Source organism: Alosa sapidissima, chromosome 9 (genome assembly GCF_018492685.1).
Source record: "Alosa sapidissima isolate fAloSap1 chromosome 9, fAloSap1.pri, whole genome shotgun sequence".
NCBI classification, from domain to species: domain Eukaryota; kingdom Metazoa; phylum Chordata; class Actinopteri; order Clupeiformes; family Clupeidae; genus Alosa; species Alosa sapidissima.
In genome coordinates this window covers 4,682,302-4,708,452 of record NC_055965.1, presented here as the reverse complement: position 1 = coordinate 4,708,452, position 26,151 = coordinate 4,682,302, and the positions used below count along the sequence as shown (strand labels likewise).

Genomic DNA, 26,151 nt, shown 5'->3' with positions numbered 1-26,151 from the left:
AAATGGCATTACACTAAACAACATAAATCCCAATTAGCAACATAGCACTACATCTCCTCCTCCCTATAGCTAGCCACACAAGAAATTAGTGATACTAAATCTCTGCTTAGCATGCTTCTCCGCTTAGCATTCTAATAACAGAAGGGGCACATTTATGTTGACCACTACAACATGAGTCATTATGTCTGTAACGTTAACTGTATAAAACACTTACTTTCATAAAGGACGCATACCATCCAGCACATGGAAACCGATATTTTAGGTTCTTGGCCACAAACTCAAAACGTGTCTCTCTGAAGCCCTGTTCTAGAATCTTTGCTCTGAAGGCTGTGTTGCTAAGGCAACATCAAATAAACGAAATGATAGTCTTTCAGTATTAAATGTGTACGTGTGATTCCGAATGGATGTGTGTGGTTTGCAATTAGAATAAACAAGAAATAACATTTCCAATAATTTCCCATAATAAATTACATAATATTTGCACCTTCCTTACTTGTGAATCTCACACCGTATTTCAAGTAGGCTACACTAGTGAAATGTAATACAACGTTGCCACCTAGCGTTCAGATAGTTCTAGGCTATTTAACATTAACGTGACATTGCTTGTTTATTCTTTCGTCAACTCCATGCTTTTAGGAAAAAATCTTTTTATCATAGTACCCTCTTCAATGAGCGATTACCAGCTCGTTTTTGTAACAGAGATAGCTGTTTATTATCCCTAGGTTTACAGAAATACCTATTCATATTAATACGTAGCCTATGGAGTGCTGCCGACCACTGTTCATTACGGCCCAGAATGCCTTGCATGTCTTTACAACAAAACAACACAGTAAAACCTAAATGCCCGTAAAAATATGCATTTGCATACTTGTAACATTTTTAATAATACTCTCCCATCATGATATGTAACAATAATGAAAAATTTAATTTGAATACCGTCAATGTGAAAACAACTCTATTATGTAAGCTATATATAGCTACTGTTCTCCTTGCTATTTCAGTTCGTAAGTCCATACTATTCCATGGCAGAGCAAGGATTTCATGATTGGGCAAGGTTGCCTGGAGACATTATGTCTGCTCTGAGACATTGTGCATACATGGAAGGCATTGTGATAGAAGGTGAATGGTTTGAGTTGCCAAATACCCGTGGGTGGTTTGCCAAATGATGGAAACTTTTGGAATATTTCTTTTTTTTTTTTTGCCTATGCACCCTCACACTGGAGTCCCCAGTTCATATACAAAATTTGGTATCGATATGTGACAGTGTTCCTGAGATATGGACGACTTCCTGTTTCGGAGCTTCGCCGCCGATTTCGTTTGGCTGTGACGGGCAAACGCTTTCGAAAATCAAAAATCCTTCCGCTAACATTTGTGAGGCTTGGTCCAAGGATAATGTACGTCAAGTTTCGTGGCGTTCGGACCAAATTTGTGACCTGTGAAAATTTAGTTTCGCTTTCTGTTCAATCCAATATGGCGGACGAACGGCACGCCCACCTGACGTCATCTTCGCGACCAACTTACACCGGTACTGACCGGACGTTTTAAAGTTGGAACGGTGTCTCTGTCTCAAAGGGCCTAGGCGCTAGGGCTGACAAAAAATTAGGGAGACGGGAAAAATAATAATAAAACTTAAGAAGAACAATAAGTGTGCTGCTTTGCAAGCACACTTAATTAGTCCAATTTCCAACCGGCTGAAAATGTCCAAGGGCAATGATGACTCGCGTGAAACTGCGCACAGCTGTGTCTCAACAACCGATGGCATTTAGGCTACTTACTAGGCAATGTTAAGTTATATAGTAAGAGAGGGTATTGTAATCGGGTCCCTCCGTCCGTCTGTCCACTAACATGACTTAAAAAGTACTGATCCAGTGTACTTCAGATATTTATACAAGGCAGAGAGTGAGGGTCTATCTTAGTTCTCTCAGGATCTGGCTCTGAATGCAGATTCTGGAATCTGGAGATGAGGGTCTGTCTGTAGGCGCCTGAGCGCTCTTGTTTCCATATTCGTTTATTTGTGTTGCAGGTGAATATGTTTCTGGTGACAACTTTGCGTCCTGTTTGTTGTGTTTTTTTACTAAGGGCAATCCTATTAATCATTGATATCAATTGTAACACCCAGAGGAATAAAAATCAATTTTACAAAATAGGGGAATGCCGCGATCGTCGGACTTTGACCTACACACGCAGTAGCCGGCGTCACGAGACTCTAATCATGTATATAATGAGCACTGCGTTAGTCAGCATCTCCGTGGCACACATAGAAGAGGCAGCGCTGTGCTACATACTGTAGCACTATAAGAATTACGTCGCCGGTTCGAATCCGGACTGATGCACCGGCCGTTTCCGCGGTCTCACGTTGTTTTACGCGATGTCGCCCTCTGGTCATTCCGTTGCCGATCGCCCGCGACATCTCATTAAGCCAAGATCCTGACTGTTTGTAACTGTTTGCGTCCTGTTTCTTGTGCTTCTTTACTGAGGGCAATCATATTAATCATTGATATCAATTGCAACACCCAGAGGAATAAAAATCAATTTTACAAAATAGGGGAATGCCGCGATCGTCTGTCTTTGACCTACACACGCAGTAGCCGGCGTCACGAGACTCTAATCATGTATATCATGAGCACTGCATTAGTCAGCGTCTCCGTGGCACACATAGAAGAGGCAGCACTGTGCTATATAGCACTTTAAGAATTACGTCGCCAGTTCGAATCCGGACTGATGCACCGGCCGCCCTTACGGCCGTTTCCGTGGTCTCACGTTGTTTTACGCGATGTCGCCCTCTGGTCATTCCGTTGCCAATAGCCCGCGACATCTCATTAAGCCAAGATCCTGACTGTTTGTAACTGTTTGCGTCCTGTTTCTTGTGCTTCTTTACTGAGGGCAATAATATTAATCATTGATATCAATTGCAACACCCAGAGGAATAAAAATCAATTTTACAAAATAGGGGAATGCCGCGATCGTCGGACTTTGACCCACACACGCAGTAGCCGGCGTCACGACACTCTAATCATGTCTATAATGAGCACTGCATTAGTCAGCGTCTCCGTGGCACACATAGAAGAGGCCGTGCTGTGCTATATAGCACTTTAAGAATTACGAATCCGGCCTGATGCCCTTATGCCCTGATGCCACCGGCTGCCCTTACGGCCGTTTACGCCGTCTCACGTTGTTTTACGCGACTCTAATCATGTCTATAATGAGCACTGCGTTAGTCAGCGTCTCCGTGGCACACATAGAAGAGGCAGCGCTGTGCTACATAGCACTTTAAGAATTACGTCGCCGGTTCGAATCAGGCCTGATGCACCGACCGCCATTACGTCCGTTTACGCGGTCTCACGTTGTTTTACGCGACGTCGCTCTCTGGTCATCGCGTTGCCGATCGCCCGCGACATCTCATTAAGCCAAGAGCCTGACTGTTTGTAACTGTTTTCGTCCTGTTTCTTGTGCTTCTTTACTGAGGGCAATCATATTAATCATTGATATCAATTGCAACACCCAGAGGAATAAAAATCAATTTTACAAAATAGGGGGATGCCCGCGAGCGGCAGACTTTGACCTACACAGCAGTAGCCGGCGTAGAACCAAGCCAAGAACCTGACTGTTTGTAACTGTTTGCGACGTGACATCCCCTTCAAGGTGCACTGGGAGATGGCAGCCATGGTAATTTGCTCTTCAGTAAAACCCAACACTGAAGGCAGCACACAGTTGGAGGCAACACTGAAATAAGTAGATAGATAGATAGATAGATAGATAGATACTTTATTAATCCCCATAGATAATTTATAAGTCTAATTAGGGGCAACCCCCAACCAACCTCACACCCCCTTAGGGGAAAACAGTGTGTACCTTTACAATGGCTGAAGTTATTTCTTTTACATAATCTCTTACATAATCAGAAGGCAACTCCGCTCCAGTGTGGAGATTTCACTGGCTTTGCCTGGAATGGCTATGGGACACATCTTATGTACAGCCTGGAATGGCTATGGGACACATCTTATGTACAGCCTGGAATGGCTATGGGACACATCTTATTTACAGCCTGGAATGGAACACACCTTATGTACAGCCTGGAATGGCTATACAGGGAACACATATTATTAATACAATACTAATATCTGTATGTATTAGTGCTCAAGAAGGTCTGTATCAAGTATCAATTCACATTTATTAAGTCTTTCATGATAGTCCTTTTCTTGGCCAACACCGCGCTCTCCCGATTCTTCTCTTGTTTCTTTGTGGGTGCGTAATCCAGGGAACTCATAAAAAATAACAAATGGTCGCACTCCAAAAATCTTTTCTTGCTTTTAATCCATTTTAGCACAGGGGTTAATTGACAAACGTTTTCGGCCATCAGGCCACTAATACATACACACATTAGTTTATGTATTAATGGTTCCGTAAAAATAAGGGTAATGTCAAAATGAATTCATGTTTTTAAAGTTTTTTGTTTGTTTGTTTTTTTAGTGACTTCTAGAGAGCCTCAGCGCGCCTCCCTCTGAGTCACTGGAGGATGCCCGAAATCTCAACACCTTCCTTATCTTCTGCAGAAAGGCCTTCAGTCCCTTCTTCTTGGTGGACTTGACTCTCTCTGACAAAAGAAGTAGTTGCAGATATTAAAATGCACATGCATGTGCAAGATAAGAAATAAAATGATGTTCTATATGGATGTCTGCAACTTACCAGATGGCAGTGCTGCATGATTCTGGACATCTTTTGAGTCATTGGATGTTACTGTCATTGCTTTGTCTTGTGCACACTGAGAACAAAATTTAAATCAAGTTAATGATGATTGGTTAATGTCATAACCACAACCAAAACTACAAGGAAATGAAGCAACACATATAATTATTTTCAAAAGACCTTTTATAATGGTATAGAACCTACCACATGATGATTCTTCTCAATGTTTTGAGCCTCATCCTCCATCTCCCAATCTGGAACTTCTGGACACAATTCAGGTCTCATGCACTCAGAAAGGAGAAACGCAGACGGGGGCTATGCTGCAGGTGAGACGTCTGCAACCAGGAGCTCAGAAGGAGGCTTCACTGCTCGGACTGCAGCTGAGGCATTGGGTAAGGCAAACCCAGGAGGAGGCTTCACTGCTCGGACTGCAGCTGAGGCATTGGGTAAGGCAAACCCAGGAGGAGGCTTCACTGCTCGGACTGCAGCTGAGGCATTGGGTAAGGCAAACCCAGTAGGAGTCTTCACTGCTTGGACTGCAGCTGAGGCATTGGGTAAGGCAAACCCAGTAGGAGTCTTCACTGCTCGGACTGCAGCTGAGGCATTGGGTAAGGCAAACCCAAGAGGAGGCTTCACTGCTCGGGCTGCAGCTGAGGCATTGGGTAAGGCAAACCCAGGGGGCGGTCGGACTGCAGTTAAGGCAATGGGTAAGGCAAACCCAAGAGGAGGCTTCACTGCGGCTGAGTCGTTGGAAAGAGCAAGCCCTGGAGGTGGCCGTGCAACAGTTGATGCAACTGGCAGAGCAAAGCCAGGGGGAGGCTTCACTGCAGGTAAGTTATCAAGCACAAACCAAGGAGGTGGCTTTACCACAGGCAATGCATCCGTTACAGTAAAACCAGGAAGTGGTTTCACTGCAGGTGAAGGGTTGAGCAGAGCAAACCCAGGAGGTGGTCGTACTGCAGGTGATGTTACAGGCAAAGGGAACCCTGGTGGGGGTTTGACTGCAGAGCATGCATCAGGTAGAGTAAAACCAGGAGGTGGCTTCACTACAGCGGGTGCATCTGGAAGTAGGAACCCAGGAGGTGGCTTCACTGCAGCTGAGGTGGCAGGAGGTACAGTAAAACCTGGTGGTGGCTTCACTGCAGCTGAGGTGGCAGGAGGTACAGTAAAACCTGGTGGTGGCTTCACTACAGCTGAGGAGGCAGGCAGATCAAACCCAGGAGGTGGCTTCACTGCAGGTGAAGTGGCAGGAAGATCAAATCCAGGTGGTGGTCTCACGGCAGCTGAGGTGGCAGGAGGTACCGTAAAACCTGGTGGTGGCTTCACTGCAGGTGAAGTGGCAGGTAGATGAAACCCTGGTGGTGGTCTCACTGCAGCTGAGGTGGCAGGAGGTACAGTAAAACCTGGTGGTGGCTTCACAACAGGTGGTGCATCAGGTAGAGTGAATCCAGGAGGTGGCTTCACAACAGGTGATGCATCAGGTAGAGTGAATCCAGGAGGTGGTTCTTTGAGGTGACAGGAAAGATAATTGGCTTCCTGGGACTGGAAAAGAGTCACTTTGGTGAGAAAACGAATCTGGTCCACCAGTAGAAGGCATATGATTAGGTCGTCCTTATCCGCCATCGTTACCGGGACAAGGGCATGGACAAATCTTGCCACTACACAACATATAACCTTTTCCAGGTCAGGGCAAGGTGGCAGCTCAAATGGCAGTGTCTCCATTTTCCTATTGCGGCATACCATCTCAAGTTGGACAGACACCAGACGGCCAATGTCTCTGGACACCATCCTGTTCTTACTGGATAATGCCTCCATGAGAGATTTCATGCTGCCATACATTGTCAATACATCTTTACAGATGGAGTTCACCATACAAACCACCTCATTCATGTTGAAATAACAATTGACTTTAGCTTTCTTCTTTGTGACTTTCACACCAGAGTGAGACAGTCTGTTTACCACATGCTCAATCAGTGGCCAATTATGAGCTTCGAATGTAAATCTTGTGTCTTCCTGAGAGTACATCTGCAGCAACACAAGTGTCAAAACTGAAGTCACTGCCTCAATGTGAATCACCAGCTTCTGAGCAGTAGTTGGTGAACTCTTGTAGTCACTAGCGATCAGGAACAGTCTCAAGATGGAGGGTGGTTGTGAAGGCCTTTGAAAAGACATCTGAAAAAGCCTGGTAACTTTCACTGACACAAAGTCAATGACGGTGGCCATTAGAGTCTCATTGCCGGTGCACAAGAACTTCTTCATGGCATCAGCAGTATACATGGCCTTCACAAGCTTGTGATGGATGGAGTGGGTCATCCTAGCAGCCGCTGGACGGGAGTAGTGTGCGTGTCAAGTGAGAATTGAGTGTGGATAATGCAATTTAGTGAGACAGAATCATATAGGCCTTTCAGCGTGATTTCTTTTTGTGGAAAAAATGTGCTGGACTGGGCGGCGGTCATATTTTGTACCGCTCTGTGGTACATCTAGTTCAATACTGTTTTGGAATTCCATTTGAACTTACTAAGTAAAGTGGAGTTGACTCACACTGACTGAGACTATTGAATTTCATATCCACAAATGATACTGGGCAATTCCATGGAAAATTATGTTTTTTTTGTAACATCCATAATGCCAATGAAATGTGATGGTATGGTATGATGGGAATGATTACATGAAATTTGAGCATTTGCTAATTTTGGCTGAAGAATGTACATTAGAAAAAATGCACAAAAAATGAATGTTATCATTCACATCATACAAATGCCACGGCATTTCACTGGCAAAAAGTCAATTTTCCGTGGAATTGCCCTACTTATTGATTTTGAGTATATGACAGCAAACTTAACTTGAAACTTATAGCTAAATACACTCAAGGTGCCGTATTTCTAAGTCAATAGTTGATCACTGAATGTGACTCACAGATCAGACGGAGCTGAGGGGACATGTTGTTCACAATCCTGCAGCTCATTGCCCTCACGAGACACACTGGACAGATGTCTGACGATCAGCTCTCTCCTGACCTCCTGCTCAATGTCCTGCATCCTGAGATGGGCATTGACCTGCCAGGCCTAAAATGACACATTAATCTTTAATTATTATCAGCTCAAAAGGACTACAGATCCTGAATGTGTATTCGACAGTAGCCTATGCATAACAAGTCATATTTTTGACATGGAAAAGCTATTCAGTACCTGTAATGGATTAGCCTAACTAGGCTATAAAGTATTTAAGTTCAAGTGAATATAGCACACTATTAAGGTATATGGTCATTCAATGCATATTGTATTCTTGGGTTGGGAGTTGGAGTAGGCCTAAATCTTAAGAGTTGACTGTTTTACTATTTATTCCTGACTGAAAATATTATGGTACAGTAGAGAGCAATGTTTAGGGCCCATTGTCATTTAGGCTACTTACTAGGCAATGTTAAGTTATATAGTAAGAGAGGGTATTGTAATCGGGTCCCTCCACCTGTCTGTCCACTAACATGACTTAAAAAGTACTGATCCAGTGTACTTCAGATATGCAAGGCAGAGAGTGAGGGTCATACAGTAGCTTATCTTAGTTCTCTCAGGATCTGGCTCTGAATGCAGATTCTGGAATCTGGAGGTGAGGGTCTGTCTGTAGGCGCCTGAGCGCTCTTGTTTCCATATTCGTTTATTTGTGTTGCCGGTGCCGATGTTTCTGGCGACATCCTCTTCAAGGTGCACTGGGAGATGGCAGCCATGGCCATCTGCTCTGGAGTCAAACCCACTGGGTGCAACACTGAAATAAGTCTAATTAGGGGCAACCCCAACCAACCTCACACCCCCTTAGGGGAAAACAGTGTGTACCTTTACAATGGCTGAAGATATTTCTCTTAGCCTTACATAATCAGGAGGCAACTCCGCTCCAGTGTGGAGATTTCACTGGCTTTGCCTGGAATGGCTATGGGACACCTTACGTACAGCCTGGAATGGAACACATCTTATTTACAGCCTGGAATGGAACACATCTTATTTACAGCCTGGAATGGCTATGGGACACACCTTATTTACAAGCTCCAATCCTCTGTGCTGCTATTGTTATGATTAGAGTTTGAGTGTGACACAAAGCAGCATTTTTTATAACGCACAATTACTGTCTCACTCAGTCGAAAATAAAGATTAGAATGCATTAGAAATGATTATCTTCCAGTGGAAAACCAAAGACACTCAATTCTCTCTTAGCATAAGAGACAAAATAGTTGTGCACATATTATTGGGAAAGGTCTGTAGGTCTAGAATTGCAATGCCATACAAAATCTTTGTTATATGAACTTTATGCAGTTTTTCCAAAGAAACTCAAAACCAGATGTATCATGCTAAAAAATACTTAATAGGTAAATACAGATATAAACCCTCTGAATAATATGTCAAGAAAATAATTTTCTTAGGATATTTTACAATTCTGATAATGTCATAACATTTCCACTATATCAGACCATTGCTAAGTAAAAGTTATTCTGACTGTGATGCATATGGGTTACAGAGTGATTAATTACAATAAGTATAGTGATCAATTATGATGTGGTAGCCTACAGGCCTACCTAAACTTGCACAGGTTATTTTTTTCTTTCTGTAAACACGTTGTTAATTCTATTTTCCAGTAGGTGGCGATATTTACTAAACAATAGACGTATACAAATGGTTGACTTTGGCGGGTATAGGCTATACCTCCGTAGACTCATCAAAGCTAAACACGAGATTCCCCATCTCCAGTAATAATAAAGTACATCAGTGATCAATGCTATCTGTAGTGAGAGATCTGATCATAATTAATTGCCACAATCATTGGAGCGTCGATGGAGGGTCTTTCAAACCATGGACGGCTGTCCATGGTACCAGGCTATTTGATATCTCATTAGCCACTGGCGCATTCGTTTAGCCTAGGCTACTTCATATTAATACTGACAGTCGGTGACTTTAAATTCCTAATATTTCTGACCAATAAGAACGTGCAAGGAAATAGGCTACATGTTGAGAAATGGCGCAGAATTTGAACTGCTCTTTTCGCTCTACTGGGCTAATGACGTGAGTAGGCAACCTCCCCTTAATAAACGTCATTACGTTGACTGTCATAATACGGAAGTGTGTAGCTGGACATGAGTCTATTCGGTCTTGTCATGTGTTTATCTGTTGAATATTAAATTCCTAGTCTACAATGTCAGTTAAGCCCGAGGAGGAGCTGGTGAAGGAATGGGAAAGGTTGGAAAGTTTAATTTCTTCAAAATATTTTGTTGAAAAATCCACAAAAAGGCTCGTGAGTCATGCTCGACTATAGCCTATGTGTGTGGCATTCGCCTTCGCCTTCCTTCCTGTATCAGCAAGAACTTTTGTACCGCTGACTTTCTTTCTGTCATAACTTTGTCAATCCGTCATATTACGCAGAAGGAATAAAGGCTAAGAAGCAAAGCTATTTTCGGTCATGAGAATAACATTAGTTTTCACATTACCCGTGTGTGTGTGTAGCATATCACGTGCACATAATAGTTTGCTTATGGGGAGGTAGATTCTACAAGCGCAGAAGGTGATGTACATCTTGGGGAGTCTCATGTTGGCACCATAGAAGCTAGTAAGGACTTAAGGCTAAGCAGTGCTTCAGCAGTTAGTGGTAATTGGGTAGCTACTGTAATTTTATTTTCAACAAAAATATGTGAGACTGATATTTGCAGTAGTCTCTCTCTAATGCAGCTGCTAGGAAAGAAATTGCACATGAATAGAGAACTGGATGCCAGCCAGATTAGGCCTACCTTTGACTGATGACTTTTTGAGTCCCCGATGAGTGCAACCCTGATAGGGATATAACTTCAGTCTCTCTCATCACGAGATTTGGCAGATTTTTGGCACAGGGTGTCACCAAATAAAAAACCTGATACTTGCACAGAGAGAACCTGAAATGGTACCCTAGGATTTTAAAGCATGGTGTGCTGCAGCTGACAAAAGAAACCTGGGTAACACTCTGAATCTTTTAATTCTCTTGGCTGATCAATATAGCATAATTGTCTCTGTTGGTTCAGTGCACAGAAGCATATATTACAGATTCACTTAGAATGTTTAGAATGATTCACAAAAAATTTCCCTAGTTAAGAATCCTAAGTTAGGATGGCATAGACCCTGTGTGACCCACTACTAAAATTGACTGCAGCAATTTTGTTAGGTCGTAGCATAGCCTATGACTAGATGAGAAACATGTCTGCCAAGCTCAGGTAGTGATAAGGTTACTATGGAACAATTACGGAAAGAATGTTTAGAACTCTGATAAACTAGTTATTTATCATCCTATGCTGAGTGACATGTAAACGGGAATGTGAATGGAACTCATGTAAACCATAATCACAATATTGTTTTATTCTGAATAAGGTCCATAGTCGGAATATTAATGTCCATAGGCTGACTTGTATACTCTAATAAAAGTATAAGTATAAATAGTGTATAACGTGCAACACTGTACATGCACTTCCATTTTCACAGTGAGATTCTATTCTCAAACTTGGGCCCAAAGTCTTCTTCCTTGCAAAACCTGATAGACAGTCTATGTAAGGTGACCTTCCTGAATTAACCAGTTTGAATATATACCGAATATCGATTCTATGCCATGAACTCAGAAAGAATCAAAGAGCGTTGGCATGCACTGTGATGGTACTAGCGGCCTTGGGTGAGGAGCCCAATATGAGACATGTTATCTGCCTGTTCATAATTCTGAATGGCTGGTCCGTCTGTTGACTATTAACTAGTTAGCTTGATAAAAACACCATAATGCCCAAATGGTCTCCAGTGCACTGTGCATGTAGACACTGACTCAATGCTGTGTCTTATTGAGCGCATGTAGGCACTGACTCAGTGCTGTGTCCCATCGAGCGCATGTAGGCACTGACTCAGTGCTGTGTCCCATTGAGCGCATGTAGGCACTGACTCAGTGCTGTGTCCCATTGAGTGCATGTAGGCACTGACTCAATGCTGTGTCCCATTGAGCGCATGTAGGCACTGACTCAATGCTGTGTCCCATTGAGTGCATGTAGGCACTGACTCAGTGCTGTGTCCCATTGAGCACAGGGAGCAGGCGGAGCTGAAGCAGCGTCTCCAGGTCGGGGACACTGAGGACTGGCAGACGAGCCCCTGCTTCACTGGACTGGAGCGAGTCGGAGGAGTGGACCTGTCCTTCATCAAAGGGGACGACATCAATGCCTGTGCACAACTGGTCGTGCTCAGCTACCCAGACATGAAGGTGCAGTCTACAGAACATGCAAATGTAAACTCACCCAAGGATGAACAGGAGGATTTTTTATACAACCCCAAATCAGAAAAAGTTGGGACGTTGTGTAAAATGTGAATAATAACAGACTGTAATAATCTGCAAATCTCTTAAAACTCATAGTTAGTTACATAAAGGACACAGACAACATATCAAATGTTGTAAATGACAAATGTCATGGAAAATATATGTTAAGTTTGAATTTGATACCAGCAAAATGTTTCAAAAAAAGTTGGGAAGGGGGTAACAAAATGCTGGAAAATTTGTGTAATGATAAAGAAAATAAAAGGAGGAATTTTTATGAGACTTGTGTATTATCATATTCTGTTTTTATTTGCATTTTACACAGCGTCCCAACTTGTTCTGATTTGGGGTTATGTTATGATATTGTTATGATATTATTACATTATAACAGTAATGTTCCGTTTATTACAGTGTTGTGTGTAAAGCTGGGAGGGTAGAACCCCTCAGCAGCAGTATGTAGTGCAGTGGTCCCCACACTTTTTCTTCCGAGGGCCAGCTCACTATGCCTGGCTCTAAGAGAGGGCCAGAGATTCGGAGTATATTAGTAAACATAAATAGCTTAGTGCTGTGAACAACAGCAGTCTACCTTAGTTGAATATTCCATTACATTTAATCATAGGCTACTGCAATTTAATACCATTATTAGCTGTGTTTATATTGCCATCATGCCATATTAGTGTAAAATGTAGCTCAAATGAAATAATACTAATAAAAAGACTTTAACATTCCCAAAAGTATTAGCAGGGAGTCCCAAAAGTGTATTTTATCCAAAATGTGTGAACTCTGAACTCTGTGTATTTGCATACACAGCTCAAGTTGTGAACAAGCAATATCCTACAAATAATTTGAAGTTCTCAAACTATGAGTTTTATGAAATGCAGGCAAAAACATCTGAAATGACCACTTTCACTCACCTGATGAGAACTTGCGAATTTGTATGAACATTTGAACGAGTGAATAAAAAATAGAATAGAATAAATAGAATAAAAATGAATTGATACCCTTCTAGAATACTTTGAGCACTAATGCAGTCAGCCTCTTGCATTGTTTGCAGGTAGGCCTACGTTTCATTCCATTTTCGATGGCAAACGCAAAACTGCGCCAAAACAAACACCAGTGGACAAAAAGAGTATTACATCTGTACTGTTAAGACTCGCCATAGAGAATGAATGGGGGAAATTACGGAAGTTATAGTTTGACGATGTCGTACTCCCATGCGGGCCAGATGCTATATACCGCGGACATGTTTTAGGGGGCCACCCAAAATGAGGTGGCGGGCCGTAGTTTGGGGACCACTGATGTAGTGGCTAGTGGCTATTCAATTGGGTTTGCGTTTGTACATTTATTCTAGAGCACAATTGGTTTATAAATGAGCTTTCTTTGAGGGTTTGCTGTGTAGCTGCAGTCTTAATCTCTCCGCTCTCTTGATCAACCTCCATTTCAGTTCTATCAGACATTGGCACACCTGTAACCCCCCCCCCCCCCCCACACACACACACACACCACCCCGCTCCTTTATTTATTATATTGGCTTAAACTCATTTTGTCACTACCTCCCTTTGCTGATGGAATGTGATCTACAACACTAATTAGATTCTCTTCAATAAGCCTGTCGCATCAATTTACTTGTAATCTCTCCTCTTTTTACCCCTCCCACCAGTCTCTTCATCAACACTTCTCTGGGTGTTCAATATAGTTCACTGCCTGTTCCAACAGCACTCCCTGATGTGTAGACACAAAAGACACAGGTGTTCATGAGTACTTCCTGAGACCAGGATAAGTCAATAATGTGGTACTCCAGTGGATGCGGTTACCCGCCATCCACCACATCCACTCCACCTCACGCAGACCTCTGGGCTCCATCTGGCAGAGGAGCCCCAGGTGTGTGTGTGTGTGTGAGTGTGTGTGTGTTTGTGTGTGTGTGTGTGTGTGTGTGAGCGTGTGTTTGTGTGTGTGTGTGAGTGTGTGTGTTTGTGTGTGTGTGTGTGTGTGTTTGTGTGTGTGTGTGTGTGTTTGTGTGAGTGTGTGTGTGTGTGTGTGTGTGTGTGTGTAGTGTGTGCGTGTGCGTGTGCGTATAGTGTGTGTGTGTGTGTGCGTGTTTGTGTGTGTGTGTGTGATGCCTCTGCTCTGCTGTTTCCCCAGCTGCTCTACCAGGACAGTCAGATGGTGGCGCTGGACGCCCCATACGTGGCCGGCTTCCTGGCCTTCCGGGAGACGCCCTCGCTGCTCCACGCCCTGCGGAGGCTGCAGGAGGCCCAGCCCAGTCTGATGCCACAGGTCAGGGCTCCGCTCGGAAACCCATACACGCACTCCCCCCTACACACTCACGCACGCACACACTAACATGCACGAAAACACACACAAACACGTACCACCCTATCCCACCCCTCCCCCGCAACCCTATACATACGCACTCCCCCCTACACACACATACACACACACTCCCCCCTACACACACATACACCCCCCATACATCCCTCCACCATCAGTCCATCCCGCACGTCCACCACCTTCACCCCAACCTGCGTTTGCCGTCTTGCCCAGTCATCTTGAGTGTGGTGTCGGTCGCCATACTTGCCCTGTCAGGAAGCTGTGGTGATTCACTGCGGCTGCTGACCTCGTTCACCATCCGCCCAATGAGGGCTCCTCGTTCAGTGGGACGATGCCGTGACCGTGTGAAAGATAGAGTGGTATTATTCCTGTTTTAATTGGGGGTTTGCTATTGTTAATAATAATTAGTAGTGTGTTTTAAGATACACTGTGGTATCATACAGTGTGCAGATTATACCTAATTAATACTTCTTTCATCAGGGAAAAATGAGCTGAAAACTAATTTGAAAATCATAAACCCCATGACGGTAGAGCCTGCAGCCGCATCACCAGATGTTCCTCTGACTCTCCTACAGGTGGTGTTTGTTGATGGGAACGGACTCTTCCATTACCGAGGTGAGACTGGATGGAATTTGATCTCCCAGTTATTGCAACAACTTTTCCACATTTTCAAGACTTGTCCACTTTTTCAAGACTTGTCCACTTATTCATGACTTTTAGTTAAATTAGTTTGTGACTTGTTCACCAGTTTGTAGTCTTGTTGTAGTCTTGGCTGTGTCCTTGGCCTTTGCCTGGGACCGGATGAGACAGGCTTCTAAATAGGCCTTGTCTGTGTGTGTGTGTGTGTGTGTGTGTGTTTCCTGCAGAGTTTGGCTTGGCCTGTCACCTGGGGGTGCTGTCAGGTTTGCCCTGCATCGGAGTGGCCAAGAACCTGCTGCAGGTCCAGGGGGTGGTCCGGGATGAGCAGCACCTCTCTCAGGTGAGACACAGACACACACACACACACACACACACATTGTTTAAATGCTGCATTCGTTTGATGTGCATGGTCAAGGGCAGGCTGAGCAGACTCTAACTGGGCAGTTCCCACTGAATGCCCATTGGATGCCTATTCAACAAGTCCCTCTTTTCTGTGATGTTCTTGACCGTCTTGGTTGTCTTTGCCGTGTGCTTCCTGATAGTTCTTCATTGGTGTCTGTGATAAGCCTTTTGTCCATCTTTCTCTGTGTTTGTTACTGTGTGTGTCTGTGGGGGCTTTGCAAATGCTGTTCATTTAAATCTGTAAAAATGTACAAAGCAGCCTGTCCTTGAACAGCTCGCTATTCTATCTGTGTGCTGTAGCCGCCTCTTTCTGGATTTGTTCAGCTCTCGATGATTCGTGACACTTGCAACACAAAAGCCTTTTGGTTCGAGCTCTAACAGTTATTCCTGTAAAGGTCAATGCCAAAGCTCAAAGAAATGTAATATTGCTGTTGCGGATCGGTATGTCACAGACCAGTGGGTTTCCTTTCATGACAATCTCCTTCTACGCTGCATTTTCTACATACAAGGTTGTGTGTTCTCTCTGTGAAGCAGAGAAACCTCTCACTTTTTTATGTGGTAAATGCTGCCTAAGTGAGTTGTTCGTATGGACCCTTTCAAGAGAGTTCCATTATCAGCATCATAGTTGGCCCCACAAGGGTATGGAATGTTTTTTGTACCAAAATTAAATAAATAAATTAAATATGAAATCAATAAATGAAATATGAAATAAATAATTAAAAGTTGAAATAAATAAATGAAATATGAAATAAATAAATAAAATATTAAATAAATACTTAAATAAATAAAAGATTAAATGTAAAAACCATATATACATTGACATTGACATTTACATTCCATATGCACGGTCTTGCAATGTGCCATGAAATAAATAAATAGTTCTACGTCAGTCACCCATCAAGGCGGGATCTAGCCGCTGATTGGTTGCTGCCTGAAAAAAAAAAAAAAAAACTTTGTGAGCATGACTGGCTGATCAGAATAAAGTTATTGATAGAAGCTAAAAGCTAGTGCTACTGCTAACAGCCATAACCTAGGCATTTTCATTCAGAAAGATTGTGTGTTCTCTGTTGCTAACTCTTGGCTGTGAGTTATCAGGACGTAAAAGCATAGCATCTAGTGCTGTCAAAAATCCTTGTCGGCTGCTGAGTTATACCCTCATATTGAGAACTAAAGTCTCTGGAAAGTTGTGGACACTGCTTGGGCAATGTAGCAAGCTGGCACTGACACTCACATAATAAGAGTTCACGGCATGGGCATCTCAAGCTTTATTGTTTATATATCATATAACAAATGAGGTGAATTCAGCTCAAGTGAAGTTAACTTGGACGTCTGGGCACCCTACTATAAATAGAAGCAATAGCAAAGTCGTTTGCCTTAGATAGAAGTTCGCTTTCTGTAGATGTCGATAACTAGCTAACGCTTGTGCTAACAGTTAGCGCTAGCTCTAGATGCGCACATAGCATGTCTTATCAACCCCCTGAGACACAGCAAACAGACCCATCAAATGAAAGAACGCTTTCACACCTGACATCTTCCCAAAAGTATGAATTTATCATGAAATCCTTGTTGTTGTATGTTTCGTGAGTTATGAAGTCTGAGCTATCTCCTTAGTCCAGTGTGGTTCACAGGTAGCAAGCCAGTACAGTCTGAGCTGGATCACTTCGTGTTATTTCAGGCAGCAATCAGTGGTTAGGTCCCGCCTTGATGGGTGACTGATGTATTTATTTATTTCATGGCACATTGCATGACCGTGCATATGGAATGTAAATGTAAATGTCAATGTATATATGTTTTTTACATTTAATCTTTTATTTATTTCACATTTTATTTATTTATTTAACTTTTTATTTATTTATTTAATATTTTATTTATTTATTTCAACTTTTAATTATTTATTTCATATTTCATTTATTGATTTCATATTTCATTCATTTATTTAATTTTGGCACAAAAAACATTCCATACAAGGCTTCCGTTTTAACATTCCATATGTTATCTTAATGCAGAGGAAGTAGATTGGGGCCCAAATAGAACGTTCAAGCATTGTTTTTGTTTTTATTGTTGAAAGGGTCTTATGTCAAGATCTTAGAAGTCTTTGGTGAGGCAAGATCAGTGCTGTAGATTTGGTCATTGAAAGACATTCATTCAGAAGTCCCTGTGGAGGTGAGGAGACTTTGATTAAAAAACAGTGAGGCTGCTATCTCAAAAACAGCTGAAATGTGAAAAAAAAAAGAATCATTAGGCTATAAGACAAGCATAGCCACCTTCGCTGTATGGACCTGTAGAAGAACTGAAATTCATTGCAGTCCATCCACACCGAGGCAGGTTTATGAGCTGTGTCTCTGAAAACCGCCCAACCGCCTGCAATTACTGTATGAGCTCAGCACCAGACACCAAGGTAAATATTAAAGCAGCGAGTGGGAGTGCAATAACCCAGCCAAGAAAATGGGCTCCAAGTGAAAGAAGGAAAAAAGCTCTCCGAGTCCTTTTCTTTTGTGCATCTGGAGACGAAGAAGAGGAAGTGAACAGAAGTGCAAAAGGCACGCCTGAGTAATAAAGTGGTCTCTCCTCCCTCAGTGTGACTGTTGAACTCCACCAGCCACTGCTGAATTTCTGCTGCTCTCAAACGTGTGCTTGGTCTGCTGCAGAAGCAAGGCTGTGGGCAAGCCTCTGTCCTCTGAACCATTTCTAGCCTAACTGTCCGCCAGGCTTTTAAAAAGTATTTTCTCCAGAACTTTGCCCTTTTTACCCATTGTGTAGTTATCAGATGTTTCAGCTATCAGATGTATTAGAGATTTTGGCTGTTTCATCAAAAGGACCAATGTTTTGTTGTGAGATAAAAGGGCATGTAAGGTTGTTGACAGTACATGTAAATTCATATGCAACAAATTACTCTTGAAGGCTCCTCAGACTGCATAATAAAATGGTTGACTAACATGACCATGTGGCACCATTAATAAGCCCAAATGAGCTATCAGATGTATTAGATATTTTGTCTGTTTCATGGAAAGGACCAATGTTCAAAATCTAGAGGTCGATAACAGTAAATAATTTGCAACAAATTACTCTTGAAAGCTCCTCAGAATGAAAATAAAATGGTTGACGCAAACACAGCCATGCGGCACTATTCATAAACCCAAATGAGCTTAGGCCTTTGCGAGAGAAAAAGCCAACAGAGTCTAGCTTGCAGGCAATTCCACCCAAACAGCGATGCTCAATTAGCGCATTCAATTAACCAGCGCTAAGCACCACACTCATATCCCCCATGGCACACATGCGGTGTTTATCGGCTAAGCCTGTGCCGTATCTCTCCGCTGGCCCCGGGTGGAACCGTATTATGACTTTTTTGTGGCTCTAAAGCCTGGTAGGTGCCTGGTGTCGGTGCCGTCTCATGTCATTGCAGGGAGGGTTATGGTTCATCTCCCACGACTGCTCTGCTCTCATTTAGCCCTTGCCAGAGGTCCCAGCCTCACCACGGTGCCAAACCACCACGTGAGCTCTTCTCTTGTGAACCACGGTGCACTGGTGCAATACCACAGAGGCAGGGAGATGAGGCAGCCAGTGTCCACATGTGGGCAGTGATGAGTGCCTGGTGGAGTCCCCCCTGCCGTCACACTCAGTATGCTGTGTTCTAGAGCAGCAGACCTGAGCATGCAGATGCATGGATCAATTGATACATTATGTTAGCGTTACATGGTACCTGGTACATTATGTTAGCGTTATATGGTACCTGATACATTATGTTAGCGTTATATGGTACCTGATACATTATGTTAGCGTTATATGGTACCTGATACATTATGTTAGCGTTATATGGTACCTGATACATTATGTTAGCGTTATATGGTACCTGATACATTGTGTTAGCGTTACATGGTACCTGACACATTATGTTAGCGTTACATGGTACCTGGGGGAGTGTTTCTGGTTGCTTGGCAACTCTCCAGAGCTCCATATTGTGCATGTGGCTGGATGTGGAGTTGATGTGCATGTTTCACTTTTGAAGCAATACTGCAGACATATGTCACAATTTGCCCTCTGTAAATCCCTGTGCTTGACTTACTCAAAGCTAACCGTCAAGCCTCCATCCATTCCTCATCCTTGACTTGACATAAGGCATTCGCCTCTCAGGAGGTTTTCTTCAAGAACATGCTCCGAAAGGTATATGACTGTAATAAAAATCTTTAACAGCCCTTCCACTCCCACCCTGCCACCCAGAGGAGCTGACTGCCGGTGACAGCGTCGTCACGGTGACGGCCTCCATCTCGGCGCGCGGCACCGCATCCCTGTCACTTGCTTAGTGCTCCCCTGAGCCGCGGAGGAAATTGAAAGAAGCCGGTCGCTCTCTAGCTCGCTGTTATTCCACTCCAGGCAGTCGCTCGGGAAACCCTGTCGCCATTTATCGCCTCTCGTGCCATCATTGAGCTCCCGCTCAAATGTGCAGCGACGGTCAAGAGACGTTCGGAGGCCCAAGGCGCACCACCCAGCGTAGCACAGCACACCCACCAAGACCCGTCTAATAATGTCATCATCCCCACACTGACAAACGAAGGGGATTAAGGTCCATTAAATCACCCCTGACCTCACTGACCAAGCTCCGTGCTCAGGGGGCCGTTGAGTCCGTGTTTCCGTGCAGAGCCGCAGGAATGAGGAGGTGTGGGGGAATGAATGCATCACCATCGATCCTCCTGCCAATACTCAGAGCGCTGCATTGTAGTCAGTCAGGAAACTCTTGGGAACAATGCAACATTTTCCAGAGCTGGTGTTAACTGCTGTGAACAATGCGACATTTTCCAGAGTTGGTGTTAACTGCTGTGCAGAGAGCATTAATTTGAGCCCTTACCTCTGGTTCACACCAAAATGAAAACAATGCCATTATCTAACCCATTCATTCCAATAGTCATCAATACAAACATTGTTATGACAACACAGTATGAAATGCTAGTATAATAAAAAAAAACAGGGGAAAAGCACTCAATACCTTAATCTAATCTAGATTGGCATTGTCATATCATGCTGAAGAAAGGCGCCTGGCCCGCAATTTAAAAAGTTTAAAAGAACTGATGTGTGCTGTCCTTCAGCTAGTTTAATGGCAGCGATCACAATAACCTGTTCTTTTCTCTGAGCTGCATTCTTGTGGACAAAACACACTGCTGCCAAACTCCTGTGGTGTTAGAAAAGGACATTTGTGGGATTTTAGACTATTGAGGGAAAGATAATAAACACCTCTTTGGTTTGCTATTCATTGGTTTTCATCATATCTAATGTGCAGTTTATGAGGACAGTGTAAACCCAGTGATTTAAATACTTAATGTCTACTCAAGGTCATCAGATGAGGAGGTGAAAGATGTGTTACACTGTGTCTGGTGCACACACACACACACAACACTTCCACGTGCACACACGCACACACACACGCACACACGCGCGCGCAGGTAAGATATAACTGTCATGGGCAAGCATTGATTTATAGAGGTGAACTTAGCTCACAAAAGCAGCATCTGGTAAGCCCCCTCAAAGTGCCTGGTAAATGATGGATAAGCTGCTAGAGGAGCGATGGCCTGTCACCTCCCCAGTCCCCTGCTCTTGTCTTCTTCTCTCAGGTTCTAGCATTGTGTGTCTTGTCTCCCTCTCTCTCTCTCCCTCTCTCTCTCTCCCTCTCTCTCTCTCTCTCTCTCTCTCTCTCTCTCTCTCTCTCTCTCTCTCTTTCTCTCTCTCCGTCTCAGCTCAAACACCTCAGCTTGAGCCGCCAAAATCCTTGCTGAGGAGAAACAAACGGACGGCGTTGCCGGCCTGAGTCCCAAATCGAGCTGCTGCGGTCTGGCCGAGCGTTTTTCACCCCCCGCCCCCCCCGCGCTGCTCTCCGCCTCTCAACAGGTCGCTCTGTCATGCCGAGCGCCCACCTGTCCCACCTCTGCCTGGTGTCACCGCGTCTGACTCGGGCCATCCATCAGCCGTGCCCGGGCCCATTATCACCCTAAGTGCCTGCGGAGCGCCGTTAGGCTGCCAGGGGCTGTCCAAATAGTGCCCGCGTGAACAGATTAACATGCTAATGTGTCTGGCCTTGCACGGCCACTCAATCACTTCACAACCGCAAGCCCGGTGTGCTCTTTAACCTTGCGCTTTCTAGATTTGTGTGTGAGTGTGTGTGTGTTTGTGTGTTTGTGTTTATGTGCTCTCACAAATGTCACATTGTGTGTGTGTGTGTGTGTGTGTGTGTGTGTGTGTGTGTGTGTGTGTGTGTGTGTTGCAGAGGGACTAGTGTGTGGTTGCCAAGAGTTGTTGTGTCACGTACAGATTCGGAATATTTCTCACCTCTGAAGAATTCGTGCTTTTTGATCAAACAGAGGAGTCGCATTCCGATGTCAGCGGCGTTGCCAGCAGTTACTGACCTTGTGAGAGAAAAGGAGGAAAAGGTTTCATTATGCAAGACTGCTTGCTGCCAGAATATAAAAAAACGAAAGAAAGTAAGAAAGAAAGAAAGAAAGTTAGAAAGAGAGAGGGGTGGGAGAAATGACTCTTCTTTTTCTTTACTTATCCGACAGATCAATGCACTGCAGAAAGGAGGAGACACATTCCCCCTGACCTCCCAATCAGGGAGAGAGCTGGGAAAGGTACGGAGAGCACACAACTGGGGCATTGTAAAATGCCACTAACATGTTTTCCTGTGTACAACGTCATTCGTTTTTTTGTGAAAGCTTTATAGATGCGTATTTTTGTTTTGAAGAGTATGACCTTCACTTTCAATAGTGTTGGTGAAAGAGTGTTGAAAAGAAAAAAAAAGGAAAAAAAAGTCTTGTTTATTGAAGGCTTCTCTACTGTGCCTCTCATTTGCACCTTTCTCTCTCTCTTTCTCTGTCTCACTCTCTTTCTTACTCTCTCTGTCTCTCTCTCATTCTGTCTCACTATCTCTCTCTCTCTTTCTCTCTCTCTCTCTGTCATTCTCTCTCTCCAGGCCCTGCGCAGCTCCGACTCCAGCACCAAACCCGTGTATGTGTCGGTGGGCCACCGCATCAGTCTGGACGCGGCTGTACGCCTCACTCATGCCTGCTGCCGCTACCGCGTGCCAGAGCCCATCAGACAGGCAAGCTACCCCCGCCCCCCGCCAAACCACACCATACCAGCCTACCACATCACAAGCTACCCCCCCCCCCCCTCCAAACCACACCATACCAGCCTACCACATCACAAGCTACCCCCGCCATTGGCACATTATGGATCTGCTAATGCAGGGGTCTCAAACTCCCGGCCCGGTGAATGGAGGTGCGTCTTTGCGTGTATACGACGGTGTCCACTAAGCATACCATGCTTATTTTATTTACAATAAAATATTATATTATATAATTATATTATTATATTATATTATTTATTTCGACCCTCTGCCCAACATAGCTTGGAGGTTGCAGTAGTAATCGTGATGATAGTGTTCGTAATGGACATGGTAGCCTACAGACAGCAGGGGTAGTAGAAATAGGGCTCTGAAGAACTATAAAGTCACCTGCGATAGGAACTGATTTGACCAGGATACTTTATTGTAGGCCTTGTGGTTATAGGCTAGTAATAGTTTACTATTGTTGGTATACATCTTAGGCCTACTGTTTTCCTGTTAATTTATGATGTGGGTAATATGACAAAAAGAAAGTAAACCTGCTCAAATATGCTCAATATCCAGTATTTACTGAAAGGTGCATCATTTGAGGTGCTTGCCATCCAGTGGCAAATTAGATGGGTAAATTTACCCCTTCATAAACTTTTGTTTATACTCAAAGATTTTTACATTTACAGTACGACTTTATCTCTGACCACTTTAAAGCCATGGCCTTTTAAAATTTTTATATAAACATCCAATGGTGTTGCTTTCTTAACCCTGATGCCTAGTTTGCCAGGTTTAAAAAAGTTAGGAGAGTAAAATATTTGTATTTGGTGTGAAACGCACACATAGGCCTACATGTTTTTATGTTTGTTTTTATAATTTGTATTAATATTTATTTTATCATTATTTTATTTATAAGCTAAGGTTGCTAGCACAGGTGTCTAAAAATAGATAAAAAGACTTGCACTTGCACACTCTGTTTGTAGTCTTGTGTTTGAAAATACAGTATTTGCATTTTAGGAAATAGCCGTTCTTTTTTTTTCTATTATTTTTTAACACTGACGTGGCCCTCCAATCAGATGACATCGGCAGAAGTGGCCCCCAGCTCATTTGAGTTTGAGACCCCTGTGCTAATGCTTTAGGAGACTGGACCCTAGCTTGATCCAGCTGAGCTGCGCTCTCCTCATCTGCTACGGTGCCTGAGGAGCAGTCAGTCCATGTGGAGGCTATATTACTGGCCCACCACGAGGGGGCGCTGCTCCATCGGGGATGAAGAATGTTAGAGACGTCGTGAGTCTCTCTCTCTCTCTCTCTCTCTCTCTCTCTCTCTCTCTCTCTCTCTTCTCCGGATCTCTGGCTTCACACGGCACTGCTGCACCTGTCTCTCTGCTGCAGTCACTCCTCCTCTTACACACACACACACACACACACACGCAAGTGCACAAACACACACACATGTGCAAGCACACACTAACACACACGCAAGCACACCTGATACACACACATACACACACACACACACACACACACACACACACACACCCTTAGCCACTGTATTTCCTCAGCATACCCAGAATATCACCGACATCTCAGCACACACACTTCTGCACACACACAAAAATGCACACGCCCCTCATGCTCACCATAAATGGATACAGAAGCTCAACATAAACACACACACACACACACACACACAAAATCATATATCCTAAAACATACAGACATTTCCAAAACATGCAGTCACACACAAATATATAAAAATTACACATCTGTATATGTTCACATGGGTGCATACACACACACACACACACACAGAGAGAGAGAGACTGACATAGACATCTCTATTTGTTCTGATCCAGGGTGTCAGCCACAGCACCGTGTGCTTTTGCCAGTGTGGCTGTCCACCAACGTGGGCGTGATTCATTTTATCAGTCGCAGTTTAAATCTGGTTTGTGGGCAGGAGGTGGGTAAGGGGATTTAATCTGGGGGAGTTGCCCAACCAACTGCCTGCTGGAGTAGTAAAAGGCACATACACACACACACACACACACACACACACACACACACACACACACACACACACACACACACACAGAGACACACACAGCCCCTGGCGCTGATAGTGAAGAGCAGGCTGTATGTTGTGGTTTGAATCCTTCTGCCACACACATTAAAGATTAAAGAGCGACCCTGCACTAGTGCATGTTCAAATGCACTACATACATGTGCATCTCACCCCACGCTCACATAAGCACACACACATATGTAGAAAAGCTTCAGAAAGTAAAAAAAAGTGTGATCTCACTAATTAGCTGCTCTACTGTGCTAATTAGAATCAGCTGGTTTAAGTGAATGATTGGCACAGATACAGTATGTGGCCGGACTTTTACTTTCTGACCTCTTACTTTTCCACCTCTGCACACACACACACACACACACACACACACACACACACGCACATGCACACACACACACACACACACACACACACACATGCATGTGTCCCAGCATTATCCTGAAGCACATGACTCATCCCACATAGTTTTCATATACAGATGTATTCCAACCTGTCTCTGTTCTATATGTACATATGTACAACACACACACACACACACACGCACATGAATTCATATGTCACATGTGTTCCTAGGACCTAGGCATTCTCCAGAAGCTACAACACATCCCACACATTTTCATATACAGATGCATTCTGACTTGCCTTTACCTGCTCAATATGTACCATGCACACACACACATACACACACACACACACACACACACTCAAGCAGCCAGCCGTGACAGCTTGTGAGGGCGCGTGGCAGAAATCTGCAATATGGTTTTGTTCCCTCCCTCTCTCTTTCCTCTTAATTGCTGTTCTGTGTTGGGACGGTGAGGGTGTGTGTGTGTGTGTGTGTGTGTGTGTGTGTGTGTGTGTGTGTTGGGACAGCAAATGTGTGTGTGTGTTGGGATGGCGAGGAGGGAGAGAGGAAAGTTTCCCACTTACGGCCGCAGCAGCTGGCGGGCGACTGGCCTCCGAGCCACATCAACTGTTTACAGTCTCATGATGTGTGCGTGTGTGTGTGTGTGTGCGGCCGGTCAGGGGAAAACTGCTTGAGAGGACGTGTATGTGTGTTTGTGTGCGTGTGTGTGCGTGTGCGTGTGTTTTTGTGCGTGTGTGTGCATGTGTGTGCGTGTGTGTGTGTGTGTATTTGTGTGTGTGTGCGTGTGTGGTGTGTGTGTGTGTGTGTGTGTGTGTGTGTGTGTGTGTGTGTGTGTTTGCAGTGTGTGTGTGTGATGATGATGTGGGGTGCTGGAGTGTAGGAAATGCCCTGTGTGCTAGTGTGTCACTGTCACACCTATAGCTGCTCCGGGGCTCGTGTAGGACTGCAGCCAGAGACCTGCTCCACATGCTCCTCTGCATATTTATGCCCTCCCATGAAAGAGTGAGGAGGGGGAGAGAGGGAGGGATGGAGGGTAGGGAGGGAGAGAGGGAGGGAGGGAGTGTAGGGAGGGAGAGAGGGAGGGATGGAGGGTAGGGTAACAGTCGCAGAAAAGAAACCAAGCGTGGAAAGCAGAATGATAGACAGTGAGAGAGGGAAAGGAATCTAAGACAAAAATAGGAGAGGAGAAAGGTATGTGTGTGTGTGTGTGTGTGTGTGTGTGTGTGTGTGAGAGAGAGAGACAGAGACAGAGAGAGAGAGAAACAAAGC

General features: G+C 44.1%; 2 protein-coding genes across 2 annotated transcripts in view; one reads left to right on the top strand and one right to left on the bottom strand.

Annotated features, from left to right (window-relative positions):
- Positions 1-4,469: 4,469 nt before the first annotated feature.
- Positions 4,470-6,309, bottom strand: LOC121719856 (proline-rich extensin-like protein EPR1). Its single transcript, XM_042105647.1, has 3 exons — positions 4,891-6,309; positions 4,687-4,762; positions 4,470-4,594 (listed from the first exon to the last, which is right to left on the bottom strand). Exon 1 carries the CDS (start codon positions 6,307-6,309, stop codon positions 5,002-5,004), a length of 1,308 nt encoding a protein of 435 aa, XP_041961581.1. The 3' UTR covers positions 4,470-4,594; positions 4,687-4,762; positions 4,891-5,001.
- A 3,454-nt stretch (positions 6,310-9,763) lies between these two features.
- Positions 9,764-26,151, top strand: part of LOC121719299 (endonuclease V-like) — a 45,921-nt gene continuing 29,533 nt past the window's right edge. The window contains exons 1-7 of the mRNA XM_042104776.1: positions 9,764-9,905; positions 11,754-11,925; positions 14,119-14,253; positions 14,883-14,922; positions 15,174-15,286; positions 21,894-21,962; positions 22,304-22,432. Of these exons, the coding sequence (XP_041960710.1) occupies positions 9,862-9,905; positions 11,754-11,925; positions 14,119-14,253; positions 14,883-14,922; positions 15,174-15,286; positions 21,894-21,962; positions 22,304-22,432 (702 nt within the window). The 5' untranslated portion in view covers positions 9,764-9,861. The remainder of the gene's footprint in view (positions 9,906-11,753; positions 11,926-14,118; positions 14,254-14,882; positions 14,923-15,173; positions 15,287-21,893; positions 21,963-22,303; positions 22,433-26,151) is intronic.